Raw genomic sequence first — 25,695 nt, forward strand, 5'->3', positions numbered from 1 at the left:
CGGGAATTATTGCTGAAAAAATTGTACTTAAAAGTCGAGCGGCATTTTAAATAATTATTATACTTCTAGTTTATAATTATCAGCAAACCAACTTTTATTATTAAATAGTTAAATATGATGAAAATATGGTATTGAGCCAGAGAATCTCAATTTCCACACACACGAAAACAGTGGTGCGTGAGCAAGGTGGGAGTAAATACAAACCCCACACCACCCACACCTAAAAAGTGGGCAATTCAAATTCACAATCATCGCATGATAACATTCGAATTCGAAAATTGGAAGTTCAGTTTGGGGAAAGAAAGAAACAAAAATCTCTACAACGACTATGTGAAATGGCAAATGGCATCTTAGTGGGCAACGTAAATCCATCGCAATCCAAACTGCCATTTGTCACTTATATATACATGGTGCCAATTGTCCAATTGAATTGTTAAAAGGTAAAAAGTAACAGAGTTATCTCTTGGAAATTTTGATTGGATTTCTCATTTCTTACATAATGATTAAGAAAGATGAAAGGTGAAAACTGAAAAACACTAATTTTGTAGAAAGGTGAAAGTCTCCCCAACGGTCCACAAAATTACTCGTGAGACGAAAATGTCGCGAGTTGAAGACTTGGAGACTTAAGTATATAGGGGATGCTCCGATAAAGACGCATAAAACGTCTTTTTTTTAAAGATATTTTTTAATAATTAAAATTTAATATATATAATCACTTAAACTGTATTATTTTTGTCAAAATTAGGTTTGTTTTATAATAAGGATATTGTATTAATTTTTTATAAAAAATATTAATTTATATCAGTTTAAAATTTGATTTATTAATTTTTTTATTAAACTAATTTGTCCAATCTAATTTTAATAAAAATAATATAATTTAATTAAATTTTAATTGATTATATGTATTAAATTTTAATTTTTAAAAAATATCTTTAAAAAAAAGACGTTTTTGACATCTTTATCTAAGTGACTCCTTTAAGTATATACCGTTGTTTTATTACAATAACACGCACGCATCCATCATCCTCTGTGGAAGCTGAAGTGAAACCACGCAGTATAGTTGATAACCCACAGAATTGAGAATTGAAGTAAATGGAGAACCTAATATCTTTGGTGAACAAAATACAGAGAGCATGCACCGCTTTAGGTGACTACGGCGAAGCTACTGCCCTCCCTACTCTCTGGGACTCTCTTCCCGCCATCGCGGTCGTCGGTGGCCAGAGCTCCGGGAAGTCCTCTGTCTTAGAGAGCATTGTTGGCAAGGATTTCTTACCCAGAGGATCCGGTAATTTTTGCCGCTTACTAGTTACATTAGTTAGTTAGTTAGTTAGTTAGTTAGTTAGTTAGTTAGTTGCAACTGCCATGTTATGGAACTAAAGTGCTGCAAGGTGATTTTCGGCTTTGCAGGGATCGTTACTCGGCGACCGCTTGTGTTGCAGCTGCACAAAGGTGAAGAGGGAAGCAAAGAGTACGCTGAGTTTCTTCATCTTCCCAGGAAGAGGTTCACTGATTTCGGTATTTTCCTCAATTTCTATCACTTTTCTTCATTCTTTATATCTTGTTGCTTTCAATTTTGTTTTACCTGTTTCTGCATGCGTCTATTTTATGATGAATTGAAATTCATCATCGTAAATGCGTGTAGCTGCTGTGAGGAAGGAGATTCAAGATGAAACTGATAGGGAGACTGGAAAAACTAAACAGATTTCAAGCGTACCAATTCATCTTAGTATATATTCTCCCTTTGGTATGTCTCTAGTTTCATTTTCCTATTCAGTTAGTTCGTGATTCCTTTAGACTATCCCTATGTAGTGAATCAAGAAGCTAGAATTTGAAATTCATGTCAGGCTGTTGAATCTTTTGCAGTTGTTAACTTGACACTCATCGATCTTCCTGGCCTTACAAAGGTAGCTGTAGGTAAGAAAACAGAATTGTAACTAGTTTATTGTCCTCTTGGGATTTTTATTGTTATGGAAACTGTGCGTAGCAAGATGCTAACTGATGATTTTGGAAAGCACAGAGGGTCAACCAGATAGTATTGTGCAAGACATTGAGAATATGGTTCGCTCTTACATCGAGAAGGTTGGCTTTCTATTGGATTTGATTGACAAGGAAAATGCCTGTAAAAATATATATGAATTCTGAATTCTGAAGTAACTAGTTTCATGCTTTAATTGATTACTAGTTTCTACAACTGGTAACAGTCCGATTTAATGAATTTGACTTTATTTTGCAGCCAAACTGTATAATTTTGGCTATTTCACCAGCCAATCAAGATCTTGCAACATCCGATGCAATCAAAATTTCCCGTGAAGTGGATCCCACTGGTAATTTATTATTTTATTTTCTTTTCTTTAATGTATTTTCTCTTCAATTTCACCCAGATTCTAACGTTCGAACTATATGTTTGATTCGAACAGTTTGAAGTAAACAAACTCTGTGTTCTAATTCAAATTTTCCCCAACCTTTCAGGAGAAAGGACATTTGGTGTGTTGACCAAGATTGATCTTATGGATAAGGGTACTGATGCTGTTGAGGTATGTCGGTCAACTTTTTGTTCTAATTGGGCAACATGAAATGATATGATGTAATTCTTTATAAAGTATTAAAAGATCAAAGCTACTCACAAATTTACACAAAATTGTTTCGTGCTACCATGTTATTACTGAAATCTTGAAGTTGAAGACCTCCCTTCTACTTATTTCCTTTTTTCCAAACTCAGCTATTGGTTATCCGAGTCTGAGGTGCAAAAGCAGTAATTCTTGATAGCTCAAATGGAATTGGAACCTTCTGGTGGATGGCACTTCTCACACTCAGCAATAGCTGTGTGCATTTATCTTCTAAAAGAATATGATGATATTCCTTACTTTTCTGACGGTTTCCCTATCCTCAGATGCTGGAGGGGAGAGCTTTTAGGTTGAAGTATCCCTGGATTGGTGTTGTCAACAGATCACAAGCAGATATTAACAAGAATGTTGACATGATTGCTTCCAGGCGTAGAGAACGTGAATACTTTTCTAGTACCCCTGAATACAAACATCTTGCTCACAGAATGGGTTCCGAGTATCTTGCAAAAGTGCTTTCAAAGGTACCTTTAACTGAACATCAATTGGCACCTTATATTTTTGGGTAATTTCTGTTTCATTGATTTCTAATGATCAAATTTCATTGCTTTGATAAATCTCAGCATTTGGAAGCAGTGATCAAGTCCAAAATTCCAGGCATTCAATCTCTTATTAGTAAAACCATTGCTGAACTTGAAGCTGAATTGAGCCGTTTGGGAAAGCCTATTGCAGCTGATGACGGGGTAATTTTGCTCCTCCTAGCTCACACATAATCTTTGGTTATTTATACATGTCTAGTTCTGAAGAAGAAACATATTTTTACTCTCTTGATTAACTTTTTTTATGTGGTTAATGAAATCTCCATTCCATCTGTTCATCCATTGATTCTGATGTGCTGATTTATGATATCTACGGTGATGTGAAAATGGTATAACCTCATCTCTCCATTTTGAAGAATCTGTCTGACAATTGATTGCACATTGCATGCAGGGAAAGTTGTATGCAATCATGGAAATATGCCGCTCATTTGATCAAATATTTAAAGAGCATCTTGATGGCGTGTATGTGTTATATTTTTGTGTTTGTTCTAATATTTCACTGCTCTGTTCCTTCCATTGTGCTATTATCCTTGTTCTGTTCATTTCTCTAACTTCAATATTTTGTCAATCTGTTATAGGCGGCCTGGAGGGGATAGAATTTACAATGTCTTTGACAATCAGCTCCCTGCTGCTTTAAAAAGGTTGCAGTTTGATAAGCAGCTATCAATGGAAAATATAAAGAAACTCATTACGGAAGCTGATGGATATCAACCTCATCTAATAGCTCCAGAACAAGGATACCGTCGCCTCATTGAATCTTCTTTAATTACTATCAAGGGACCAGCTGAGGCAGCTGTAGACGCGGTATGAATAAAATGGAGAATGGTGATAATATAAATTATTGTGGCATGCTCATCATCCCTGGTCACAATTACTCTCGTCCTTTTTGCAGTTTGATGCAGAGGAAGTGACATAAATCCTGTTTTATCATTTATTATTTGCAGTTATGTGTATCTCTTTCAGTTTTGAACTACAGTGAAATTATTTTTCAAACTTTTATATTGGAATTACTAGTTTCTCTATCATTGCTAAGAAATCATTCATTCATTCCTGCAAAAATAATTATTGTCAGCAATTAAAAGTATTGGTAGCAATGGGATTTCATTTATGGGTGAAAGTATGAGATCGGATAAGATAGTTGGTTTATATTTGCAAGTCTTCATATTTTCTGTTTCTCTTGTTTCATATTTATTGATTTGCCATTTAAATGTGTGCTTCCAGGTTCATTCCCTTTTAAAAGACCTTGTTCACAAATCTATTAGTGAGACTCTGGTATGTTCTTGATAATGCAAAATTTTTATGCTTCTACTTTATTTCTTGCTGCTTTTGTTTATTTATGCTTAATAGGTTTGGCACTTCATGCTGGCTGGTTCTATGATATTGCCAAGTTTAATTTATCAACAAGGTTCTTCTTGCAATAATTACTAAAATACTTGTCTTCGATATTGAGGTTATTGTTAGGGACTTCAGTATTATCGGGTGCCCAAAATTCCAACCTAATAGCTAGCTTTTAAGGTGTAATTTCTGGAATAGGTACTTAACAGTTTAAAAAACTTTTGGAGTTTTGAGGGAGTTCTTTTGGTCAAGTAATTATGATGCTGTTTTTTCTGCTGATTAATCTTCCCATACTAAGAGCTGTAATCTCTTTCTTTTGTCCATTCGTTGAATCATCTGGGGTTCCCACTCAAATCTCTCAGCTGATTTTATATGTTGGTTCGGTTGACACACAGGACTTGAAGCAATATCCTAGTCTTCGCGCTGAGGTGGGGAATGCAGCTATTGATTCCCTAGAAAAAATGAGGGATGAAAGCAAGAAAGCAACACTACAGCTCGTTGATATGGAGTGTGGCTATTTGACTGTTGATTTCTTTCGAAAGCTTCCTCAAGATATTGATAAGGGTGGCAATCCTACACACTCAATCTTTGATAGATATAATGATTCATACCTGAGGCGAATCGGTAAGTTCTAGACTTGGACTCAAAAAAATTCGTTTTTGCTTAGTGAATATGACATGTCCATCTTCAGTTTGTTGAAAATGAGGTTAACTGCTGAAACTCACCGTATATAAACAGGGAGCAATGTTTTGTCCTACGTTGGTATGGTTTGTGCGACTCTACGGCATTTGATTCCCAAGTCAATTGTCCATTGTCAAGTGCGAGAAGCCAAACGAAGCCTACTTGATCACTTCTTCACCGAGCTAGGCAAGATTGAGGTGAGAACAAATCTCTTTTCCATTGTTATATTTTATATTTTGCTTGGTTTTCATTTTGTTTTGTATGTTTCAAAAATTTAAGCATTGAGCCATTGATGAAAAAGGCTGCATAAATGAATACTTTCTTTTTAATGTAGCCTAAGCGTCTGTCTTCATTGCTGAATGAGGATCCTGCAGTCATGGAAAGAAGAAGTGCCCTCAGAAAGAGGCTTGAGTTATACCGAAGTGCACAAGCGGAAATTGATTCAGTTGCTTGGTCCAAGTAGATGTCAGATGTGTATGGATGTGTATATAATATGTATATGTATATGTTCGAGTATAATACTTCTTCAAGTTTGTTCTTGACTCTTTCAGACATCTCTTTTACTTGTTCTTTTGGGCTTCGAGTTGTCCTTAAAATTTCCTATGAATTGTATTGTGACTTTATATTTCATCAATGCAAGTGGTTTAACATTCTATTCTTTTTTATTAGTTTTAACTTTTATTGACTTTTGAAAGGGGGAAAAAAAGATAAGGGGAGTTTGGTTGGGACTTGGATACGTGAAGAAGGATAAAGGGATAAAAGAACCGAATAGTCAATATTTAAATCAAAAGCTTTTATTCTAATTTGAGTGAGTTTAACTAATTCCGCTAGCTAACTAATAAGGGGTAACCAATTAGTACATTTTTCTTTTGAAATTTGTTTTTAAAGGGAATGCCAATTCAAAATCTAATGAAAAAAATATTTAAAATAAAAAAACATCTAATATCATTAACGACTTAACGTCTCTCTCTGTTAGGACTTGTCGTGTTGCTGTTGCTGGGTTCCGCCTTGCTGCCGTCGCAGGGTTTTAACCGCTTCGTCACAGTTGGGCCAGCCCTTTCCTGCTCTCCATCATCTATGTGCATCCGCGAGCTTTCTCTCTGCTGTCGCAGGGCTTGGGCTCTGGTTCCTCTCCTGTTGTGTTGTGCTCTACTACGCTGCCATGGTTGGAGTTTGAGTCACTTCGTCGTTGCTGGGCAATAATTTCGTTGCTCCTCCATCATCGATGTACACCTGCTCTGTCTCTGCTGTCATGGGTCCAAGGCGTTGGTGCCTCTTCCCGCCGTGTTGTGCCTTGTTGCACCATTGTTGCGGGAGGTTCAGCCACCCCTGGCACCTGGTCTGCTTTCCTTTTACTTTCGTGGGTCTTGGGCTTGATTCTCTCTCCGTGTTTCTTCTCTGTTTTCTATTTAGAAAGAAAGAATGGGACACGATCCGGCAACTACGAAGCATCAAGAAAGTCAAATCAAATGGACAAGAAGCCTTGCCGGATGTAGATACTGAATCACAGAGGCTAGGGATGAGGTGAACATGCAGGTGGAGAAAATAACCTCTACGAAAGTTGTGATGGATATGGTCACTGAAGAGAATATGTTAATTGTAGTTGCGAACAAAACAGATGCTCACGCTAGGGCATGCTCGTATAAGGACTGCATGATGGTACTGGAATGATGCTATCACAGGAAGATATCTATCAGACTAAGGATATGCCTTGTGAAGCTTAGGCTCCCTTCGATCCAAAACCTATAGTAGAGGTGTCGTCAGAAGAGTTTTGAGGATTAGTATAAACTATGTAAATGTTCACTAATTGTTAAATTACTCGGGAAAAGTCTTGGTTACTGATCAATATAGTCTTGGGTGAGTGAGTTTGGTCTCGAAATGGGGAGGTGAAGATCATTCATCTCATAGAGGATTTTTTGGGTTCGGTTTACGAATGAAAGAGATTATCAACATGCACTTATTGAAGGACCTTGGCAACTAGCATATCACTATCTTTTAGTACAACATTGGAGACCTCTGTTTTAACCATCTAGGAAGGCAATGCAAAAATTAGCAATGTGGGTAAGAATTCCAGATCTTCTGCTAGAATTATATACTAAAAAATTGTTCTGAAGAGTAGGAGAAAAAATTAGTACAATGTTAAAAATAGACCAAAACACTTCCATCCACTCTAGGGAAAGTTTGTGCGCTTGAGTGTAGAAATTGATCTCTGGCAAAAGTTGGTATCAGCAATTCAGGTGTTGGATCGATACTTTAGAGTTGAATATGAAAGATTGCACTTGGTGTGCTTTGGCTGTGGCAAGTATGGCCATAGACTGGAAACTTGTTAGGAAGGAAATCAGGGAAAAGATATTCAGTTGTCGCCGAGGTTGACTGAGAAATCCCCAACTGTTTCACCTCAACTGGAAGAAGTAGATAATTCTGGTTTGGTTCCAAACTCCTCAAACTTAGATGTCCAGTCAGCAAAGACTACGGATGCAAATTGCAGAAAATTAGGAGCAAGAGATAATACAAAGACAGGGAAAGATTCTAGTATGTTTGGGCCGTGGATGTTAGTGAAAAAAATCCGACGAAGGCCGACTCATAATAAGGATGCTACTGACCTAGGAAAAAAAAGACGCATAGCTCTGGATTGCGCTTTCAAATTCTGGATAATGAGGAGGCTCACGTCTCAAATGATGTCTAAGCACAAAAAATGGATGGAGGGGTCAAACAACCTCATGCCAATATCTCGAAAAGATGAAAGAGACAATCTCCTTCAAAAATTGGCCCGGCTAGTAAAATCCAAACTCATGTCGGTCAAACAGAGAGTCAAAGTGTAAGGAATGATAGCATAAATGTGAGAAAAGGAAGTGCTTAAAGTTCAGAGGCTGCAATAAAAAAAGGCAAGGAAGTAATCACATCTAATCAAACAAAGGATTTGAAGAAAAAACAAGACTATTGGATAACGCTGAAAATGCTTAAACATGTAAGAAATTGGGTGGGAGATGGTGCATTAGCTTAGTGAGGTATTCCGTATGGTTGAACACATTTGCCATCCCATAAAGATCTTATAGTAGTGGAAGCGATTCGCCAGAGGAATGGGTCAAAGCTCGCAGTGGCAAACCTGCCAAACCCAGGTGCACCTGGGGTAGGGGTAGCTGCATTGTCAACTAGCATTCCGACCCCTGTTGAGGATGATTCGTTGAGGATGGTGGTAGAGTAACCCACCAAAGCTTTTAGTCTTGGTCAAAATTGACTAGTGCCTCATATTCCTTTCTCTCTAAGTGAGTTTTGATGAATATTCTAACATGGAACTACAGGAGGGGTTGGAACCAAGGACTTTTCCAATTCGCTGTGAGAATTGTATTGTAGATGCCATGCTAACCTCGATTGCTTTCTTGAAACGCATGTCTCTGGTGCAAAAGCACATAATCTTGCGAGATGGTTTGGGTTTTCAAACTAACATCTTGAAGAAGGAGTTGGTTTTTCTTGAGGTATCTGGATACTGTGGAACTCTAATAGCTGGAAGGTTGATGTTATTAAGTCTCATAGACATTTTGTACACTTGAAGGTAGCATATGGTATAGATCAGTTTTAGCATTTGACGGTGATTTATGGTTTTCCTCATTTTGGGTTACATTATGCTCTGTGGGAAGGCTTAATGAGAATTGCTGATTCCTTACATGGTGAGTGGTGTGTAGGTGGTGACTTTAAAAGTGTGTTATCAATGGCAGATACATGGGGTAACTCTCAGCTATCAAGAGACTAATAACACTTTGCGGATTGTCTCTTAGGATGTAGGTGGCAAGATATAGGGTTTCAAGGCCAACCTTTCACTTAGAAAAGAGGATCAACTAGAAGAAGACTATAGATAGATATATTGCAAACGATGCATTGTCCCAAAAATTTAATCAAGAAGTAGTGAAACACCCTTCCGAAATTAAAGTCTAACCTACTCCTATTCTTTTTCATTTTGCTAAGTCAAGTGGCGAATATTCTTCTAGGCCTTTTAGATTTATTGTAGCTTGGCAAACATATGCAGAATTTAAGAAATTGCTGGAGAGTGGCTGGTAGAAAAATAGACCCTTGAATGAAAATATTTCAAAGTTTATGGATGTAGCAAACATTGGAACAAAGACGTATTTGAAAACTTGTTCAAAAGAAAACACCGACTGTTTGCAAGATTGGATGGCATTCTTATTGCTCTTTAGTTTAAAATAAACTATTTCCAGATAATTTGCAATCCTCTCTGTGGAAGGAGTTGGAGTTAGTGCTTATTCAGGAAGAGTTTTACTGGAAGTAGTATTCTAAAAGGAGGAGGAAATACCTCCTACTTTCATAGCATTGCGACTTCTAAAAAGAAGAGGAATAAAGTGACTATGTTAAAGAATAATGAAGGGGTTTGGATAGATGATTCCCAATAACTTAAAGATCTTGAGGCACAACACTTTTACAATTTATATATAGAGGATATACCTTATGAGAAGTTGGAGTCCCCTAGCTTGTTTCCTCCACTGACTGAGGAGGAAAGTTGACCAGATACTAGGGTAACTGATGAATCCCTCTTTGTTCTCGGTGCTTGGAAAGCTCAAGGACCTGATCGCCTACCTTCAATGTTTTACCAGAGTAACTGGTACTCGGTTAAATGGTCTTTGGCAAAGTTGGTGAAGAAAGTATTCGTAGATCATGAGAAATTCAAGGCAGTCAACAGCATTTTCATCTCCTTTAGTCCAAAAAAGGACAATTCAGAATATTTTAGTCAGTTTAAGCCGATTGGATTATGCAACGTCACGTATAAGTTGATCACTAAAATCATTTTTCACAGGCTCAAAACAATTATGCCAAAGCTTATTAGTCTATCTCAATGCAATTTTGTTTTGGAGAGGCAGAGCACGAATAATATTCTAATTGCTTAGGAAGTTATTCACACAATGAGGACAAAGAAAGGACAGGTTGGATATATGGCGATCAAGATCAACTTAGAGAGAAAGCATATGATAGATTAAACTGGGAATTTATCCTCTCATCAAAGCTGGTCTACTAGAAAGATTGATTAATTTGATTGTGAAATGTCACACGTCAATAGAAATGAAAGTTCTATGGAATGGTGTTCTATCTAGTTCCTTCTTTCCAACCAGAGCTATTAGACAAGGAGACCCCATGTCCCACTATTTATTTATATTATATGTGGAGAGATTATCTCAGATCATCTCGGTAGAGGTAAATCACAAACTTTTGGAACCAATTATCCTCGATAAAGGTGGTTCGGAACTATCTCAGCTTTCCTTCGCAGATGATATATTATTATTTGAGAAAGCATTCCTTTATCAAGTTGAGATAGTAAAGGATATTTTGGACTTATTCTGCTGGAGTTCAAGTCAAAAGATAAATTAGGAGAAATCAAGTGTCTTTTTCTCTGACAAGATATATTTGGCAAGGAAGCTAGAATTGAGTAGAGCTTCAAGGATGAGGCTGACGTCCAATTTGAATAAATACTTGGGAGTTTTCTTGCTGCATGAACGTACAAAAAAGGAAGATTTTTGGTTCATCCATGATAGAATGATATCTCGATGCGCAAAACCTTTATCTTGCAGGCATGGTCACTTTAGCCCAAATACTATCACTGAGTGTGTGTGACAAGATTGATCAAATCTGCAGGAACTTCGTGTGGGACAGCAACAGTGCTAGTAGGAAGATCCATTTAGTTATTTGGGAGAAACTGTGTTTGCCAAAAAAGTTTGATGGCTTGGGATTCAAACTGGCTAAAGTAGTAAACAATGTTAATCTCATGAAATTAGCATGTAACTTGGTGCAAAACAAGAATGCTCTTTGGGTCAAGGTAATCAGAACAAAATATAAATATAGAAAAAATATTATTCCCATCATCAAGAAGTTCCAATCTTGTTCAAATGCTTGGAAGGGTATCGCTCAAGTATGGCCAAAATTTGAAAGAAATTTTGTATGGCAGATCGGTGATGGTGATAGCACCCGATTTTGAAAAAATCATTAGATCTATGACGTGAATAAACTTGAAGGCTTTGTTCAACCAGATATATAAGAGGATATGCTGAACGACATGCTCAGTAAATATGCAGCAAACGGCAATTGGGATTTAAGTAAAATTAAGGAGGTTTTAGGAGAGGATTGGATCACTATTTTCTCATCCTTGAAGGCTCTAGAAGCAAACTTGGGAGATGATTAGGTAGCGTGGCTTCTTAATTCCAACAGTAAACTTATTATTGAGTCATCATGCTCTATCTACTTGAACCCCTCTGAGGACTCTAAGATGAGTTATTTTTGAGAATTTGAAAAGTTGAAGCCTCTTAAAGGATGCACATCTTTTTTTGACTAGTTGCTAATGAAGCTGTTTAGACAAATAAGGTTCGAGCTCGCAGGCACATGACCCAAGAGGACACTTGTCCGTTTGTGGTTCTTCTTCAAATTTTTTACTCCACGTCCTGTGACTGTAGATTCGCAAAGAATACGTGGAAGATCATTGATACTTCATTGAGTTATGGTACATTCTTTAGTCAACCCTTCCTTCCCTGGTTGTTGAAGAACTTTTCATTTCAATCCCATTACCAAGGCATTTTTTGGCCCTTGTTGTTTACTTGCACCCTATGCTCTCTTTGGTATTGTTACAACAAGCATATTTTTTAGAGGGACAATGCAGTAGATGAAGGTAAGATCTATGATTTGGCTGTGTACTTAGCTAAATAGTATAACTTAGTGCATGAGGAGATAGCTTGGGCAAAGAAAAGGGATGAGTGCTTTGCTGAAAAATAAATTCATTGGATCCTCCAAAACCCTCCTTTCATTAAGCTAAATTCTGATGACTCTGTTACAAAAGACGGCTAGGTAACCAGCGGAGGTATGTATATTAAGAGATCACGAAGGTAAGTTTTTAGCTTGTTAATGTGCAAATCTAGACCTGTAAGGTGACTTTAGTAGAGCTCTGGTATTCTGTTGGGGTTGGACTTAACTCTAACCATTGGATACATAAATGCTTGTATGGAAGTGGATTTCAAAGTAGCATTAAGTCTCTGTCTTCAAGAAACCATCAAGTTACATTCTACAAGACCATTAGTTTTGACTATTAAAGATAATTGTAGTAGGATAAGCAATTGGAACATCGTTCATGAATTCCGAGAAGCGAATGCTTTCGCAGATAGATTGGCATGGCAAGGACATGAACTTCAGTTGGGATGTCATTTTTTCTTCTCTATTTTCCTCATGTATTTCGTTAAGTTTTCATATAAACTTCGTTGGAACTACTTTCTCTAGAATAGTTTCTATCTAATTTTCTTTCTTTTTGGGCTTTATGCCCTGATGTCTATAAAAAATCATTTTAAAAATTTCAAAATTTATTTTCAAAATTCCAAAATAAAAAGAAACATCTAACACGTAACAAACAAAAACACCTAAAACTTAACAAAAATGAGATATTCAAAACTATTTTAAAAGTTACAAAACCTAACAAAACAAAACATCTAAAAATTTGAAATAGAACATCCAAAAAATAAGCAAGAAACCTCTAAAACTATCAAAAAAATAATCTAAAGTCCAAAAGAAGAAATATCCAAAACTTAAGGAGAAAAATTCCGAAACTTAGGAGAAAAAACATTAGTAAAAAGGATCATCCAAAATGAAGAAGAGCGATGCAGTCAGAGCACGACGTCCTTCTTCCTCGCTAGTCGTTCCGTCGCGACCTTCGGCGAGGCAACAATTGTGGCATGTGGCGTTCTCTTTGGTGGCGTGATGCACATCACGACCCTCGGTGGGAAAACAACAACGAACTTATGGCAGTCTCCTCGGTGGCGTGATGTGCGACCTCCTTAGTGTGATGTGTGACCTTCTTCTGCTTCTAAACAAGTGTGTGTTGCGGCGGGTGGTGGTGGAAGGTTGAACGATAGCACTACAATGGCGTGGGTGGTGCGTCCTCAGCGGTTGCAGCTCTGGAGAAAGTAAGAGTGATAAGGGTTTGTGGTTGTGTTTTTAACTATGAATGGGAGAAAAAGTGAAATTAAGGTAACTCTTTTAAGTGTTGTCTCATACTAAAAAAAAAAATTAGCTAACATGTACCGTAATCTTACCACCAGTGGAAAGTTTTAAATATTTTCAATTAATGAATACAAAACAAATGAATTGGAAACTTAAATTTTTTATATTTTCAATGAAAATCTTCTTGTTTTATAATCTTAACATGCGTTCTAAGATAGCGTTTGTTTTGTGGTATTGAGACGGAGATTGAGGAACTGGGACTTAATATCATGTTTGTTGGCCCATTGGCTAGTACTAAAATTTCAGTCATCGTCCCAAAATTTTAGTATTTGAGTACCTCCAAAAAATGGAGACACAGGAAACTGAAACTTTAATAACTTTTTTTCCCCTCGAATGTCCTCATTCAATTTTATTTTTCAAATTTATTCTTCACCCTCAACTTCATCCCACCTCTTACTCCACCACCACACTTTTGCCACCACCAACAACAGTGTCGACAGCAGCAACAACAATCTCATCAATTAGATTCAACAACAACAATAATACCAAAAACAAGAACAATCTCATAAAAAAACAACAATTTTAGAATAGAAAAAAGAAGAATAGTGAGATATAGAGGTGACACGACGGAGTGGAACTGTAATAGAGACGACGCGATGAGCACAAAGAACAGAGACGACACGAAAGACCATTGACAAGCATAGGAAACAGAGGCGCAATAGATTCGACCCCAAGTGTAAGATCGGCTACGGCGGGTTTGGCTCCATCTACCTCGCAGACACTGACAAAACCAAGAGAGAGAGAGAGCAGAGAGGGAGAGGCAGAGGCAAAGCAAGCAGAAAGCAGATAGGGGAAGAGAAAAGGAGAAGGGGGTAGGTGGGTTTAGGATTTTTATTTTTTTAATTAATAAAAATATTTTAGTCATTTCAAATATTTTAGTTTCTACTTTTATCTCAAATCAAACAAGATATTAAGACATAATTTAATCTTATACACTTTATACCAAACACAATACTATAATTTATTTCAGCCTTCTAGTCTTTATTTCTCATTCTCGGTCTTTCTTTCAAATGCTACATATAAGCACAGATAGATAACGAACCAAAAAAAATCACATTAACAAAGAATCCTTAAAAAACAAAAAAAAAACAAAAAAGAAGAGGAGGAAACAGATGATGGTATATTTATTTATTATGAATTTATTATAGTAGAGGCAACTAGGTGGAAAATGGAAATGATTGGTTAAGGGGTCGCATCGGAAAGCAACCGGAGTACCACGGCTAATCAACCACCATTTACCAGTCACCAAATACCAATAATTCTTAAATACTAAACAACACTGTATCGCTTCCATTTTAAGCTCACCCACCTCAGCATTCAGCTTCTGCATCTCTTCATTCTCATTCTATTGTTTAGGTATCGTATCAATCTTATTTCCATTCACTCCCTGCAATTTGGTTTTCTTACTGTTACAGATGCAATGTAACTCGATCTCTACTTTGCATTTTGCAAGTTGACTTTGTCGGTGAGTTGAATAATTGTTGATATGCAATGTATTGAGAATAATGCGAGCAAATTAATTATTATTTTTTGTTGAAAATTGAAATTATTCATCATGAGAAACCTTTTATTTACCTGTACTGGTTCATCGTTTATAGGGTAGATTTCACAGACTGATAGTAATGACTGACAATTGATCCATTTACCTTTCCTCTTTGCATAGATGCTAATAACTAAGGAAGACATCTGCGGAGTTAGGGTGTTTCTGTTACTGTAATGGCCTCTGAGAGGGAAAGTTTTGACCTCTCTGGACCCTTATATCTAACGCATGTTGACTGGTAAGTTCTTCCAAACAATCATTGTTTATTCATCATGTTTCTTATGCTTAATAAATCTGTGTATCAGTTTCCTTGATTATGCTTTACAGTATATGTTCTCTGCAATATATAAGGAAAATTGATGTGTTTCCATTGCTATCTTTCTCTTCAATATTGAAATACTTGTTGACTAAAGATATAGTCTGCATTCAAAATGTTTAATCTGGGGAGTACTTTCTTTTTGGCTAATAGCCTAATAGACAAGGAGATTTTTATTACATTCAGGGATAATCCGAATCATCGAAAGTCAGTTGCTGCTAGTTTGGTCCAAGGTGTTTATGTGCTAGAAAAGGATAGACAAGATCGACGCGAAGGGACAGATGCTCTAGCATCGCCTTGGTGGGTTTTCTTCAACTTTCAGTTACTCCACAAACTTGTGGATGATGTTGATTCCTCTATTTTTGGTGCAATCTATGAGTTCAAGCCTCCATCAACTTACTGCAATGTCACTCTTCATAGAAGTCCACACTATGTCATTGCCTTCAGGGGAACCATAACGAAGGCAGACTCAGTTTCGCGTGATATTGAGCTGGATATGCATTTTGTGCGAAATGGTCTTCATCAAACTTCGCGCTATGAAATAGCTATCCAAGCTGTTCGAAACATGATAGCTACTGTTGGTGATTCAGGTATCTGGTTGGCTGGTCACTCTTTAGGATCGGCAGTGTCATTGCTTTGTGGGAAAACCATGGCCAAGAGTGGGAATTTCATTGAATCATTTCTTTTCAACCCTCCATATGTGTCTGCTCCAATTGAGAGAATAAAGGATAAGAAAGTGAAGCATGGGCTTAGAATTGCTGGCAGTGTGATAACAGCTGGACTCACCCTTGCTGTGAAAGCTAAGCAGAAGAAGAGTTTGTCATCTGATCCTTTTGCTGCTTTCTCTGCTTGGGTTCCATGCTTGTTTGTGAATCCATCAGATCATATATGCTCTGAGTATATTGGATACTTTGAACATAGAAAAAAAATGGAGGAGATTGGTGCAGGGAGCATTGAGAGGTTAGCCACACAAAACTCCCTTGGGTGTCTGCTGATGGGTGCATTTGGGAAGGAATCTGAACCACTGCACCTCATTCCTTCTGCTTCTGTTACAGTGAATTTGACTCCTTCAAGAGATTTCAAAGATGCTCATGGGATTCACCAGTGGTGGAAACCTCACTTGCACCTTCAATCCAAACTCTACAAATACTAATACTACTTTCTAGTTGCAACTTTTATCTTTTTGGTTTTCCATGTGATGCGAGGTTAAATGGATATCAAGCACATATCACGCTGTTAATTATTAGTTATTGGACATTGTAGATAAACAGTATTGTTTATTTTTAGGAATTGTTAGCTTTCCGGAATCAAATCTCAGCTTGGTTATGTTTATTATTATACCTTATTCCTTTATGCATTTAGTAATTATGTATACAGATCGGCACAACTTATTCTTTGTTATTCAGGTATTCCTGATAGGATACATTTACAGTATCTCAAGTTAGACTATTTTGCAAATGAAACACAATTTCACAATCCAAATACCAAACTCATCAATTTTATCCTCAATTTTCACCGTTTGTCGGTTGTTATGTAATGGAAATCACCTTACTACAATTTTGAGTCACTTTCATCTTAAGCAAAAATGCTTAATTCGTTTCCAATTTTTCAACAACTCATTCTCCATCAGGCCCACAGGCCATAGGCCCAATCATAAATCATCAGCCACAGATACAAAATGACACATGGGCCAGGCTAAAAAGGCCAGGTCGCACCATAAGCTAACGTGTTCCTCACCGTATATACAGCCTTCCCCTTCTGTGCTTATCCGATTGCAGAGTGTCCCCCATTCGCAGTTTGACACGCATCCATCCATAGACTTTAATACCGGGATGCTAAACCAACGTTTTACATGGAATCCCCAAACTACCCTCACCGCCTTCACATATATAAATAAATAAAATGGTCAGGTGATCAATGTTCAAGTGTGAAAAGGGAAAACAGTGAGAATGAAGGACGCCGGAAAGAGTCACAAGGCGAATGGGAAGCTGTCCTCGGAGGCGAGGAGAGACCGGAAATCGGCGACGGGAATCAGCGGATCGCCCAAGAAGGGAGGCCACGGCGGAAAGTTCACGTGGATCGGCGGCCAAGGCTACTCGCACGTCGAGATTGGCCCGGAGGTTCTGGATGCGAAGGATCCAAACTTCGACGATCCGGAGGACGTCGCCGCCGTGTGATCGGCAACGTCGTGGCGCCTCAGCTGAGTCGGCAACGTCGACGGTGGTCAGATCTGTAAATATCAACTTGATCCGTGGAAAATTAGAAATAAAATGAAACGTTCGAATGGGTTTCGTGATCGGATTATTGATATTCTATGTCTGAGTTTGTGGTGGGAGTAACCATGATTTGTGTTATTGTAAATATTTATGGCGAATTCCATTAATGAAATTGTAGTGTAGTACCAGCATCAGTGTCAGTTTCAGTCACTAGTATTGAGCTGTTTCGTTTTCAGTTTATAAATATTGCAAAGTGTCTGCAGTGGTTTATATAGTTTTATAAATGTTACAAACAAATATCAAGTTTTAGAAAGTTGTAATCTGTTAATAATAATTTTAAATCATTTTAATTTCATATTATTATTTTTACTAAAACACTCTTCTAATTTAATGAAATAAAAATATTTTGTTATTTAATTTTATAAAAAGATTTAAATAGTCTTTTTGAAAAAACAATTATTTATATTTGCAAATTTTGTAAACACTAACAAAAATATCTATTAAACTAATATTATATCTATAGAAATAGATTTTATGTGATAAAAGTACTAAAATTTTAATTTTTTTAATTTTTTAATAAAATTTTTAAGTAAAATGCAAAAAACTCGTGTGTTTTAAATTTTTAATTATAAATGGATATAATAAATCTCTATTTCAGTTACAGAATGATTCACATGATCAATTATAATTAAATGTGGATCAAAAATGAAGAATGAAGGACGTGTAGGTAGTAAGTCCTAAATGTAGCTCAATAAAATTAAATAATGTCAATATGAAAAGTTTGAATTATTTTTGCTTAATTTTCATTGATTACTAAATATTTTTGCCAATTTAATAGACCACTTAATATTTTATTTGGTGTCTAAAACGCCACTTAATATTGATGGATACAAGTAGTATAACAACAATTTAATATATCAGTCAAATAATAATAATAATAATAATAATAATAATAATAATAATTCAATTAAAAATGAAAAAATTTAAATTAAAAATAAGATAAGATAAATTTTTGATAAGATAAGATTTAATAAGATAAATTTTTGATAAGATAAACTCATACTATATATATATATATATGTATAACAATAGTACTCTAAATACAATTTTTTGTGAGCAATGATTAATTTTTGCTGAATGCGCATAGCACCTTGGTACTATTAGAGGAAGAAAAGTTTTTATCGATAATTAAAGGTCTTCAGGTATTTTCTATTTTGTATCTAATTTATATTGTTTGGTTAGAATTTTAGAATTTACTTTATTACTTTGCTCTATTATGAATACATTATATTCCTTCCTCCTAGTCAGTAATCAGTGTTCAAAGTGTGGAGAATGAAGTATGCTGGAAAGAACCCCAAAGCGATGGTCTCCGGAAGGAACCGCAAGGCATATAAGAGACTGCTTTTAGAGACGAAGAAAAGCCGGGAATCGACCAGCGGACTCAGCAGATCGTCCAAGAAGGGAGGCCACGGCGGAAAGTTCACGTGGATCGGCCAAGACTACTGGCAGATGGAGATTGGCCCGGTGGCTCTGGATGCCAATGATCCAAACTTCGACGATCCGAGGACGTATGATCGGAACGTCGGATGCGTTTTGTAATTATCTTTCAGTGTCACTGTTTATGCTTTCTATTAAACTTAATCTAGTTTAACCTACCATTTGATATTACTTTTATTATTGATGTAATTTAACACTAAGGTGTCTTTTTTTTTTGTTTCCCACGGTATCCCCCGGCCCGGCAGGTCAAGGACTAATCCACCGCGGTACTGAGCTCCATTTAAGGGTTTGCCGCTGGCCAATGGGTTGCTGCAACACTAAGGTGTCTTTAGTTTAACGGTTCGAGCATCAAACACTAAATAGTAATACGCGGTTTAGTTTTTTTTTTTTTTTCAAAATTTCAATTATTTTTCTAAAAACAAAGATGATTCTGCTGCTACCTTTCAATTCATGTTTACATAAAGTTAAAAATCTTAATTTTTAGGTTCCTTTTACATTAACATTAACTCATTTTTTATTAAAATTTATTTTATAAAATTAATTTTATATAATTTTTTGTTTACAAATTTTAATCTAGATTGTTTAGCTTTTCGGTAGGTTTAAGCTAAGTTAGCCTTTCGCTTCGATTAAAATAGTAACAAATTTTAAATTTAGAAGATGCAGCATCTACAATTACAAAAGAAAAGTGAAAGGAAGAAAGAATTAATTTTAGCAATGAAAACCTATGATGGATCCATCGGTGACTAAAACTGCAATTCTGCAACGAGTCTTGGCTTCCACGTGATGGCTGAAGAGGTGCAGAACCCTCACGCGCCCAGCCATCGAAATCCTCGACTCCATTTCCAACGCGGGGCCCACTCTACCAATGACGCCGCCACTAGAGACGGCGGCGGGACCCACGCTCAGCGCCTGAGATGAAGGTGACAAGGGGAAAGACTGCACGTGGAAGGTGGCGGCCATGTACTTTGTGGTTTGGGCTTCGATGGTGCCGGCGGGGATGAACATGAAGCCGACCTGGTTGCCGGAGTAGAGGAGCTGGAGGGAGCTGTCGTAGTGGGAGAAGGTAGCGCGGTTGGGGTTGGTGACGGAGGCGTACTGTGAGAAGGTGAAGTTGGCGGTGGCGTTGGAGGCGGAGAAGGAGAAGGAGGGGAGCTGGACGGCGCTGACGGCGATCTTGGGATCCTGAGGCCTGAAGAGTATGAAGTAAACAAGAAAGATGGCGATGAGGATGAAGATCAAGAAGATGGTGGCCACCAAACAAGACGCTAGGTTGGTGCCCCCTGACGGTGGCGGCCTTTGCGGCTTCGCAATCATCATGACTGGTGGCGGTTCCGGTGGAGTGGAGTGGAGTGAAGTGAAGGGAACTAAACAGGATAAGTAGATCTCTAATGAATGAATGGTAATTTTACTAATTTATGTTGGAAGCATGTGGATTTGTTATGATATGGAGGGGATCTTGTCTGTTACCTGTTAATTACCTATATGTCAGTAAAATTTCTCTCTCTGTATTTTTCTCTTTCTCTTTTCACAGTGATGTGCGTTACAGCTACACGAAATTATGGTCCGCTAAGAGCCTAAGATAGTGCTGTTGCTTCTTACTCTTGCCCCCTATGTGATGTCGTTTGGAACTTTGGGTCCCCATCTGTCATGTTTTTTTATGGCTCTATCTGTGTTCTTTTAGTACGCTGTGCATATTGAGATCTCAATTCAACAAGATGCAAACATCTCGTCGTTCTGCGACTGCGTTTCATAAAAGAAGATGCTATTTTTTTTTTTTTCTGGGGCTTGATAAAAGAAGATGCTGAATTGAGAATTCCTCTTTTTTGGAATTGCTGGATTGAGAATTTTAGATAATAGATATCTCAACAAGCCCTTTTTTTTGTCGTGGGTAGAATTGGCTAGGGCAACCCAGCCCGAAACTACCCGAAGCCCACCCACCCGGATCCATCACTTGGAGCATCATCTTCTTCGAGCGCGCTTTTTTTTTGTTGGTCACAAAGTCACTATACAAGTTTAATTTCTTTTCTAACAATCATGTGTCAATTGGTTTTCGTTATTTCTGGACTTAATTATTGATATCTATATGGGTCACCACTTGGATCAGCAGCCCATTTATCTTTCATGGTGTAAACTTGGCCCAACCAATTATATTTTCTGATATAAAGAAAAAGATCTAAGGCAAGTTAACAATCGGATGGAGTGTGAAGCACGGATTCGCTCACGGTGTTGGCGTATTTGTGTTGGACGCGAATTCGACGTCGACACACGGTAGATTCGTCAAACAAGCGTATCAGTGGCGTGTCTTTTTGCGGTGCAGAATTTTGGTGAAGCGGTCACGAATTCAAACGAGTCCGACCCGATTCAGATGACGAATCTTTCTGTTGGGCTGCAAATTTGCAATTAATTTTGTGATTTTATGCCCAATTAACCGATTTTCTCTTTTTAATTTAAAATATTTTAAAATAAAAACAAATCAAAATTTAAATTTAAAATAAAATAATTAATAAATCAAAACTTAAATCTACTTATCATTTGTTTTTGGTGGCTTACTTACTCACTAGTTTAGCCGTTTTTGGTTCTCTGCATTATATTGAAGAACAAGAAGAAGAATAGAAGATAGAGAGGATGATGGACTTAAAGTTGTGGTGCTTGCGTATCATGGACTTGGAGGAGAAGAAATTGATACATTTTCTATTAGCGAGATGGCAAGAGTAGATTAAAGTTTTTTATTTTTTTTTAATAATTACATAATTTTAAGACTTTTTTATTTACTCTTATATTTACAATAATATATTTTATTAATTAAATATATTATTTAAATTTTAATTCACAACATTCCTAAACGTGTCGTATCCAATTTTTTTATAAAAAGAACGTATCGACGTATTCGTATCGTGTCGTATCGGTGCTTCCTTTTGTCAACCTTTGTCTTTGAAGGTATTTTTTGTTGTTTTAATCTTTTCAGAATTTAGCACAAAAATCTTTTTGAGATTCATTTTAATGGTTATTAAAAATAAAGGATAAATATTTGTACTTGGTAGTTGGTAGTTGGTACCATCTGCTGCATCATAGATTTCGATCTTTAGTCCCATACATAATATCCCAAGCATTTCTACAATACCCTGCTGGTCCCTGCCAATAATCTCATTCATATACTAGTATGTATGACAGCAATGAGAAACTAGAGTATACTAAGCTCCATATTGCAGCTTTAACAAAACTCGGACAATGTTTACATAGCCGCCTAGCCAGTCCCAAGCCCGAAAAAACAAGGAAGGTTGTTCAGTGTGTGACTGCCAACGTAAAACAATGTTGCATCCCAATGGATTGTCCCGACGCAGTGACGTCTTTGAAGCCATGTTGGGTTATGTTAGGCCTGCGACAGTCAATGCAAAACAATGATAGCTTTATTCATATAGCCGACCTCACTTAGTCGAGAAAGACTTTGTTAAGTAACTAAGTATTGCAGCTTTAACAAAATCTTCAAGCCAAAATGAGTTCCTGCAATGCAGCCCTCTGCACTATTTTTCTATTTCTATGCAAACAGAAAATTTAGCTACCACTACCAAGCACTTGTTTTACTTTCTATTCACAAAGACCAGCCTTATAGTCTTTAGCCAATCCACTAAGTTCCTTGAAAATCTTAGATCCCAAACCGATTTCAGTCTTGCAGTTATAATATGTTTTGAATCATGATCAGACCATGACATACATGATCACAACTGAATGGTAAAGAACAGAAGGTTACACAAAAAAGAAATTACAAAAAGGTCTGTGTTGTAGTATATAATTGAATATATTACATGATAACGTTAATATTTTCATGCAAATCGCATGAAATTCAACAAGTTTCCTTTTTTTTTCTTCTCTTCCATCAATACAAAAAATAGAAAGGAAATTTAAATTTCCAAATGGCACCTGCTTACTTACCTAGGTGCACAATTAATGAACACCTAACAAAAGACACTTATGTACAGAATACAAGGCCAAGACAGATCCAACTCTTGTGTCAGCCTCCATGAAAAACCTACAATATGTTAAATTTCTGTAGAAGACAGACTCTTCTTATTCAGACCTTTAACTTCTGCTCAAAATGACAATACAATCCTGAAAGAAAAATATGGACTACTCATTCACTCAATCCATGCACGTCCATATTTATATATATATCCTTATATACGCATATGTATATATGACTCAGAAAAAAGCCTATTTTGAAAGCTTATCGAGCCAGGAATCCATGATCTTCGAGACAGATTCAAGAAATGCAGATTCCTCCATGCCAGGTAACAATGATTCCTGTGCCTCATAAACAATCTTCTCAATCGCTGATTCTTGCTTGAAATTTTGCCTGCACATGATGCTTCCAATGTCATAAGGAGTGAGACCTCTCTCAACCCCTTTCTTCAATAACATTGTGGAGACGCGGAGTATACGTGCACACTCAACTGGAACATCCCACCCATAATATTTCAGAAGTTCTATATCTTTCTCAGCATCCAGGGACCTAATATAATCAACTGTATCAGCAGAGTAAGGTTGGCGTGCTTGGGGCCAGTATAGCCAATCAAATGTGCAATCTTCAAACTGCATATAGAACAAATAAAAAACAGGTAAGCCCTGATATTCAACTAAGGTTAATAAGAATCATCTTAATTTCAACAGGCCAATACTTTTTTCTACCAATGCAACACCCAATTTCAAGCCTGCATAGATAACACATTTATCCACATTCACCAATTTTACATATACTAATCAGATATGCAGACAAAAGATATCAATGCACAGAAAGTGAAATTGCTTACTTGTTCCGGTAGACAGTAGCCGTGATCAATAGGAATGAGAGAAATGTGGCCACCTGCCTCCTTCTTGAACAAAATGTTCCCAGCATGCCTATCTGCATTGGCCATTCTTATATCAAGAAGAGTAATCTTATGTACCTCCTCCACTGGAAAAGCACCGGGTCCAATGTCCTCGCAGTTGCCATCATTGTTCATGTACATCTGCAATGACCCCATCTTGACATGCTTGGCTGAGCAAGCATATCCATCTGGGTGATTAAATGCTTCATGCAAACACCTGACCATAGCAGTAGGTGGAACACCAGCAAAGCCTACAGCCTCACCAGACACCAAACGCGGCTCGGCCCTTGGATGATCCAATACATATGCAGCGACTTCTCTCACGGCGCCTTCCCCCACCTTTGTCCCTCTTTTCAACCCTTCGCCGTTTGACGAAAGTGGCAGGCCTTGAGGATTGTTCACGGCCATTGGCTCCTCATCAATTGGCTTAAACACAGAAACATATTCCATCCCTGATGAATCTTGCATGAGGTAAGCACCACCTGTGCCCTCAGAAGACCTAATAGGATTATGTTTATTCTTCAAACCATCAAATGTGGAGTTGATCATGTCCCAAAGGAAAGGGAAAAAATTGATCTTAGGATTCACAATAACTGGTTCCAACAAAAAATCTACACCAGGTGGAGGAATCTTAGTTGCTTGATTAGTATTCTCTCCATCTACACATGGTGCAGTTGCAGCCTCAACAGAAAGCTCCAAATCCTTTTGAACTGGTGTGGCCTTAACCTGTGCTGATGATTTCTTAACTATCAAATGAATCACATCATCATCACTCTTGCATATGTCATGGAATAGCTTTTGATCATCAAGCTTTTCCCCATCACAGAAAAATTCTTCATTTTCAATATCAATGGAGCCTTTCCCCTTCTTCTTAATATGCTGCTTGAGGTACGCAACATTCCTATGCCGATCGACACGAAACTCCACCTCCTTCTCAGTCGTGGTCCTTACAACAATGAAGATAAGATCAGAGAGACGAAGAACCAAATGAACAACATTCCCAGAAGTGACACCGTAATCCTTGATGAGTGAATCATTGCGGGCAAGCTCTCTGCCATTAGAGACAAGCTTTTGCTTCTTCCCTGAGACTCCAGTGCATGTTTGAATCCTCATTTTCACTGAAGAAATGGAATCTGACTCCAACACACGCATTGGAGTCATAACACCATCCACAGTGAGATATATCAATATGGATTCACCAGAGAGAGGTCCAAGCCAATGTGCCGATTCTTGCCGAATCGGACTCAAAGCAACATCAGCAGCTGACATCTTTCGAAGAGCAGGATCACCAACTTTTTTTTGTTTTTTTTTTTTTGCTTTTAATTATTTTTCCCTTGATTCTAAAACTCAAGTTTTCTATGCAGATAGAAAAAACTTGAGTTCTCAAAAAGGGTACTAATTAGCGAAGTGATTCCATTAATTATGAGACAAAGAAGGCCTCCCAATCAAAACGATCGAAAAGACCCCCTCAAAAACCCTAAAACTTGAGGAAGAAAAAGAAGAAAAAAAGAAAAAAAGGATAATCAAATGATTCTTATTTTATTTTCAATGGAAAATATGTATTCACAGAAGGATACTTCATTTGCTGTATGAATAATAACAGACCAACTCAAACTAAAAAAATTGGGTGAAAGTGTATTGTGTTTGGGTTGGGATCACTCGAGAAAAAAAGCATGCGTGAAAATGCAGCGAGCGAGAATGGATTCTTACCAACGGAAAGAACCAAATGGGAATGTGCGAAAGGAGAGAGCTTAAATTGGAAGAGAAGGGAATAACCGAGAATAACCGAATAAGGAGGTTGCAGAGATTTGATTGATAATGGGTTTAGCGGTAGATTGAAACTAATTCGAGGCAGTAGAACCGATTTTGGTGGCGCTCTTCTCTGAGAGAGAAAGTTGAAGAAAAGTAACGGTATTTTAGTCGTTGCCTTTATTTATCAATACAAAAATTGGCTCCTTACTCCCTATAACGGGAACATTGCTTTCTTTCAGAGCAACACAAAGTAAATATTATTCTATTTTCTTTTCTACCAACCCCACAAGCAC

At 37.2% G+C, this 25,695-nt stretch overlaps 4 protein-coding genes and 1 long non-coding RNA gene across 6 annotated transcripts; 3 read left to right on the forward strand and 2 right to left on the reverse strand.

Moving 5' to 3' along the window:
* The first annotated feature begins 987 nt into the window (after positions 1-987).
* Positions 988-5,829, forward strand: LOC107488398 (dynamin-related protein 5A). Its single transcript, XM_016109147.3, has 15 exons — positions 988-1,285; positions 1,408-1,515; positions 1,643-1,744; positions 1,864-1,914; positions 2,018-2,079; positions 2,234-2,324; positions 2,470-2,534; positions 2,891-3,085; positions 3,185-3,304; positions 3,552-3,622; positions 3,739-3,964; positions 4,382-4,432; positions 4,891-5,119; positions 5,234-5,373; positions 5,511-5,829. Exons 1-15 carry the CDS (start codon positions 1,093-1,095, stop codon positions 5,637-5,639), a joined length of 1,833 nt encoding a protein of 610 aa, XP_015964633.1. The 5' UTR covers positions 988-1,092; the 3' UTR covers positions 5,640-5,829.
* Positions 5,830-14,390: 8,561 nt separating this feature from the next.
* Positions 14,391-17,501, forward strand: LOC107488397 (GDSL esterase/lipase At4g10955). Of its 2 annotated transcripts, none has more exons than XM_016109145.3 (3): positions 14,391-14,684; positions 14,883-14,997; positions 15,262-17,501. In XM_016109145.3, the coding sequence occupies exons 2-3, from the start codon at positions 14,936-14,938 to the stop codon at positions 16,226-16,228; spliced, it is 1,029 nt and encodes a 342-aa protein (XP_015964631.1). In that variant the 5' UTR covers positions 14,391-14,684; positions 14,883-14,935; the 3' UTR covers positions 16,229-17,501. The 2 variants fall into 2 exon arrangements, with proteins under 2 accessions (XP_015964631.1, XP_015964632.1); XM_016109146.3 differs by having other exon boundaries at positions 14,391-14,575.
* Positions 17,502-18,408: 907 nt separating this feature from the next.
* LOC127747794 (uncharacterized) lies at positions 18,409-18,982 on the forward strand. Its single transcript, XR_008009740.1, has 2 exons — positions 18,409-18,493; positions 18,596-18,982. It is a non-coding gene; the product is annotated as an uncharacterized LOC127747794 (long non-coding RNA).
* A 427-nt stretch (positions 18,983-19,409) lies between these two features.
* LOC107488396 (uncharacterized) lies at positions 19,410-20,502 on the reverse strand. The gene has a single exon (XM_016109144.3). It carries the CDS (start codon positions 20,103-20,105, stop codon positions 19,497-19,499), a length of 609 nt encoding a protein of 202 aa, XP_015964630.1. The 5' UTR covers positions 20,106-20,502; the 3' UTR covers positions 19,410-19,496.
* Positions 20,503-22,548: 2,046 nt separating this feature from the next.
* On the reverse strand, positions 22,549-25,570 carry LOC107488394 (phosphatidylinositol 4-kinase gamma 2). The gene is made up of 2 exons (XM_016109142.3): positions 23,594-25,570; positions 22,549-23,375 (listed from the first exon to the last, which is right to left on the reverse strand). The coding sequence occupies exons 1-2, from the start codon at positions 24,917-24,919 to the stop codon at positions 22,998-23,000; spliced, it is 1,704 nt and encodes a 567-aa protein (XP_015964628.1). The 5' UTR covers positions 24,920-25,570; the 3' UTR covers positions 22,549-22,997.
* Between the last annotated feature and the right edge of the window lie 125 nt (positions 25,571-25,695).

This window comes from Arachis duranensis, chromosome 5, assembly GCF_000817695.3.
Source record: "Arachis duranensis cultivar V14167 chromosome 5, aradu.V14167.gnm2.J7QH, whole genome shotgun sequence".
Lineage (NCBI taxonomy): Eukaryota > Viridiplantae > Streptophyta > Magnoliopsida > Fabales > Fabaceae > Arachis > Arachis duranensis.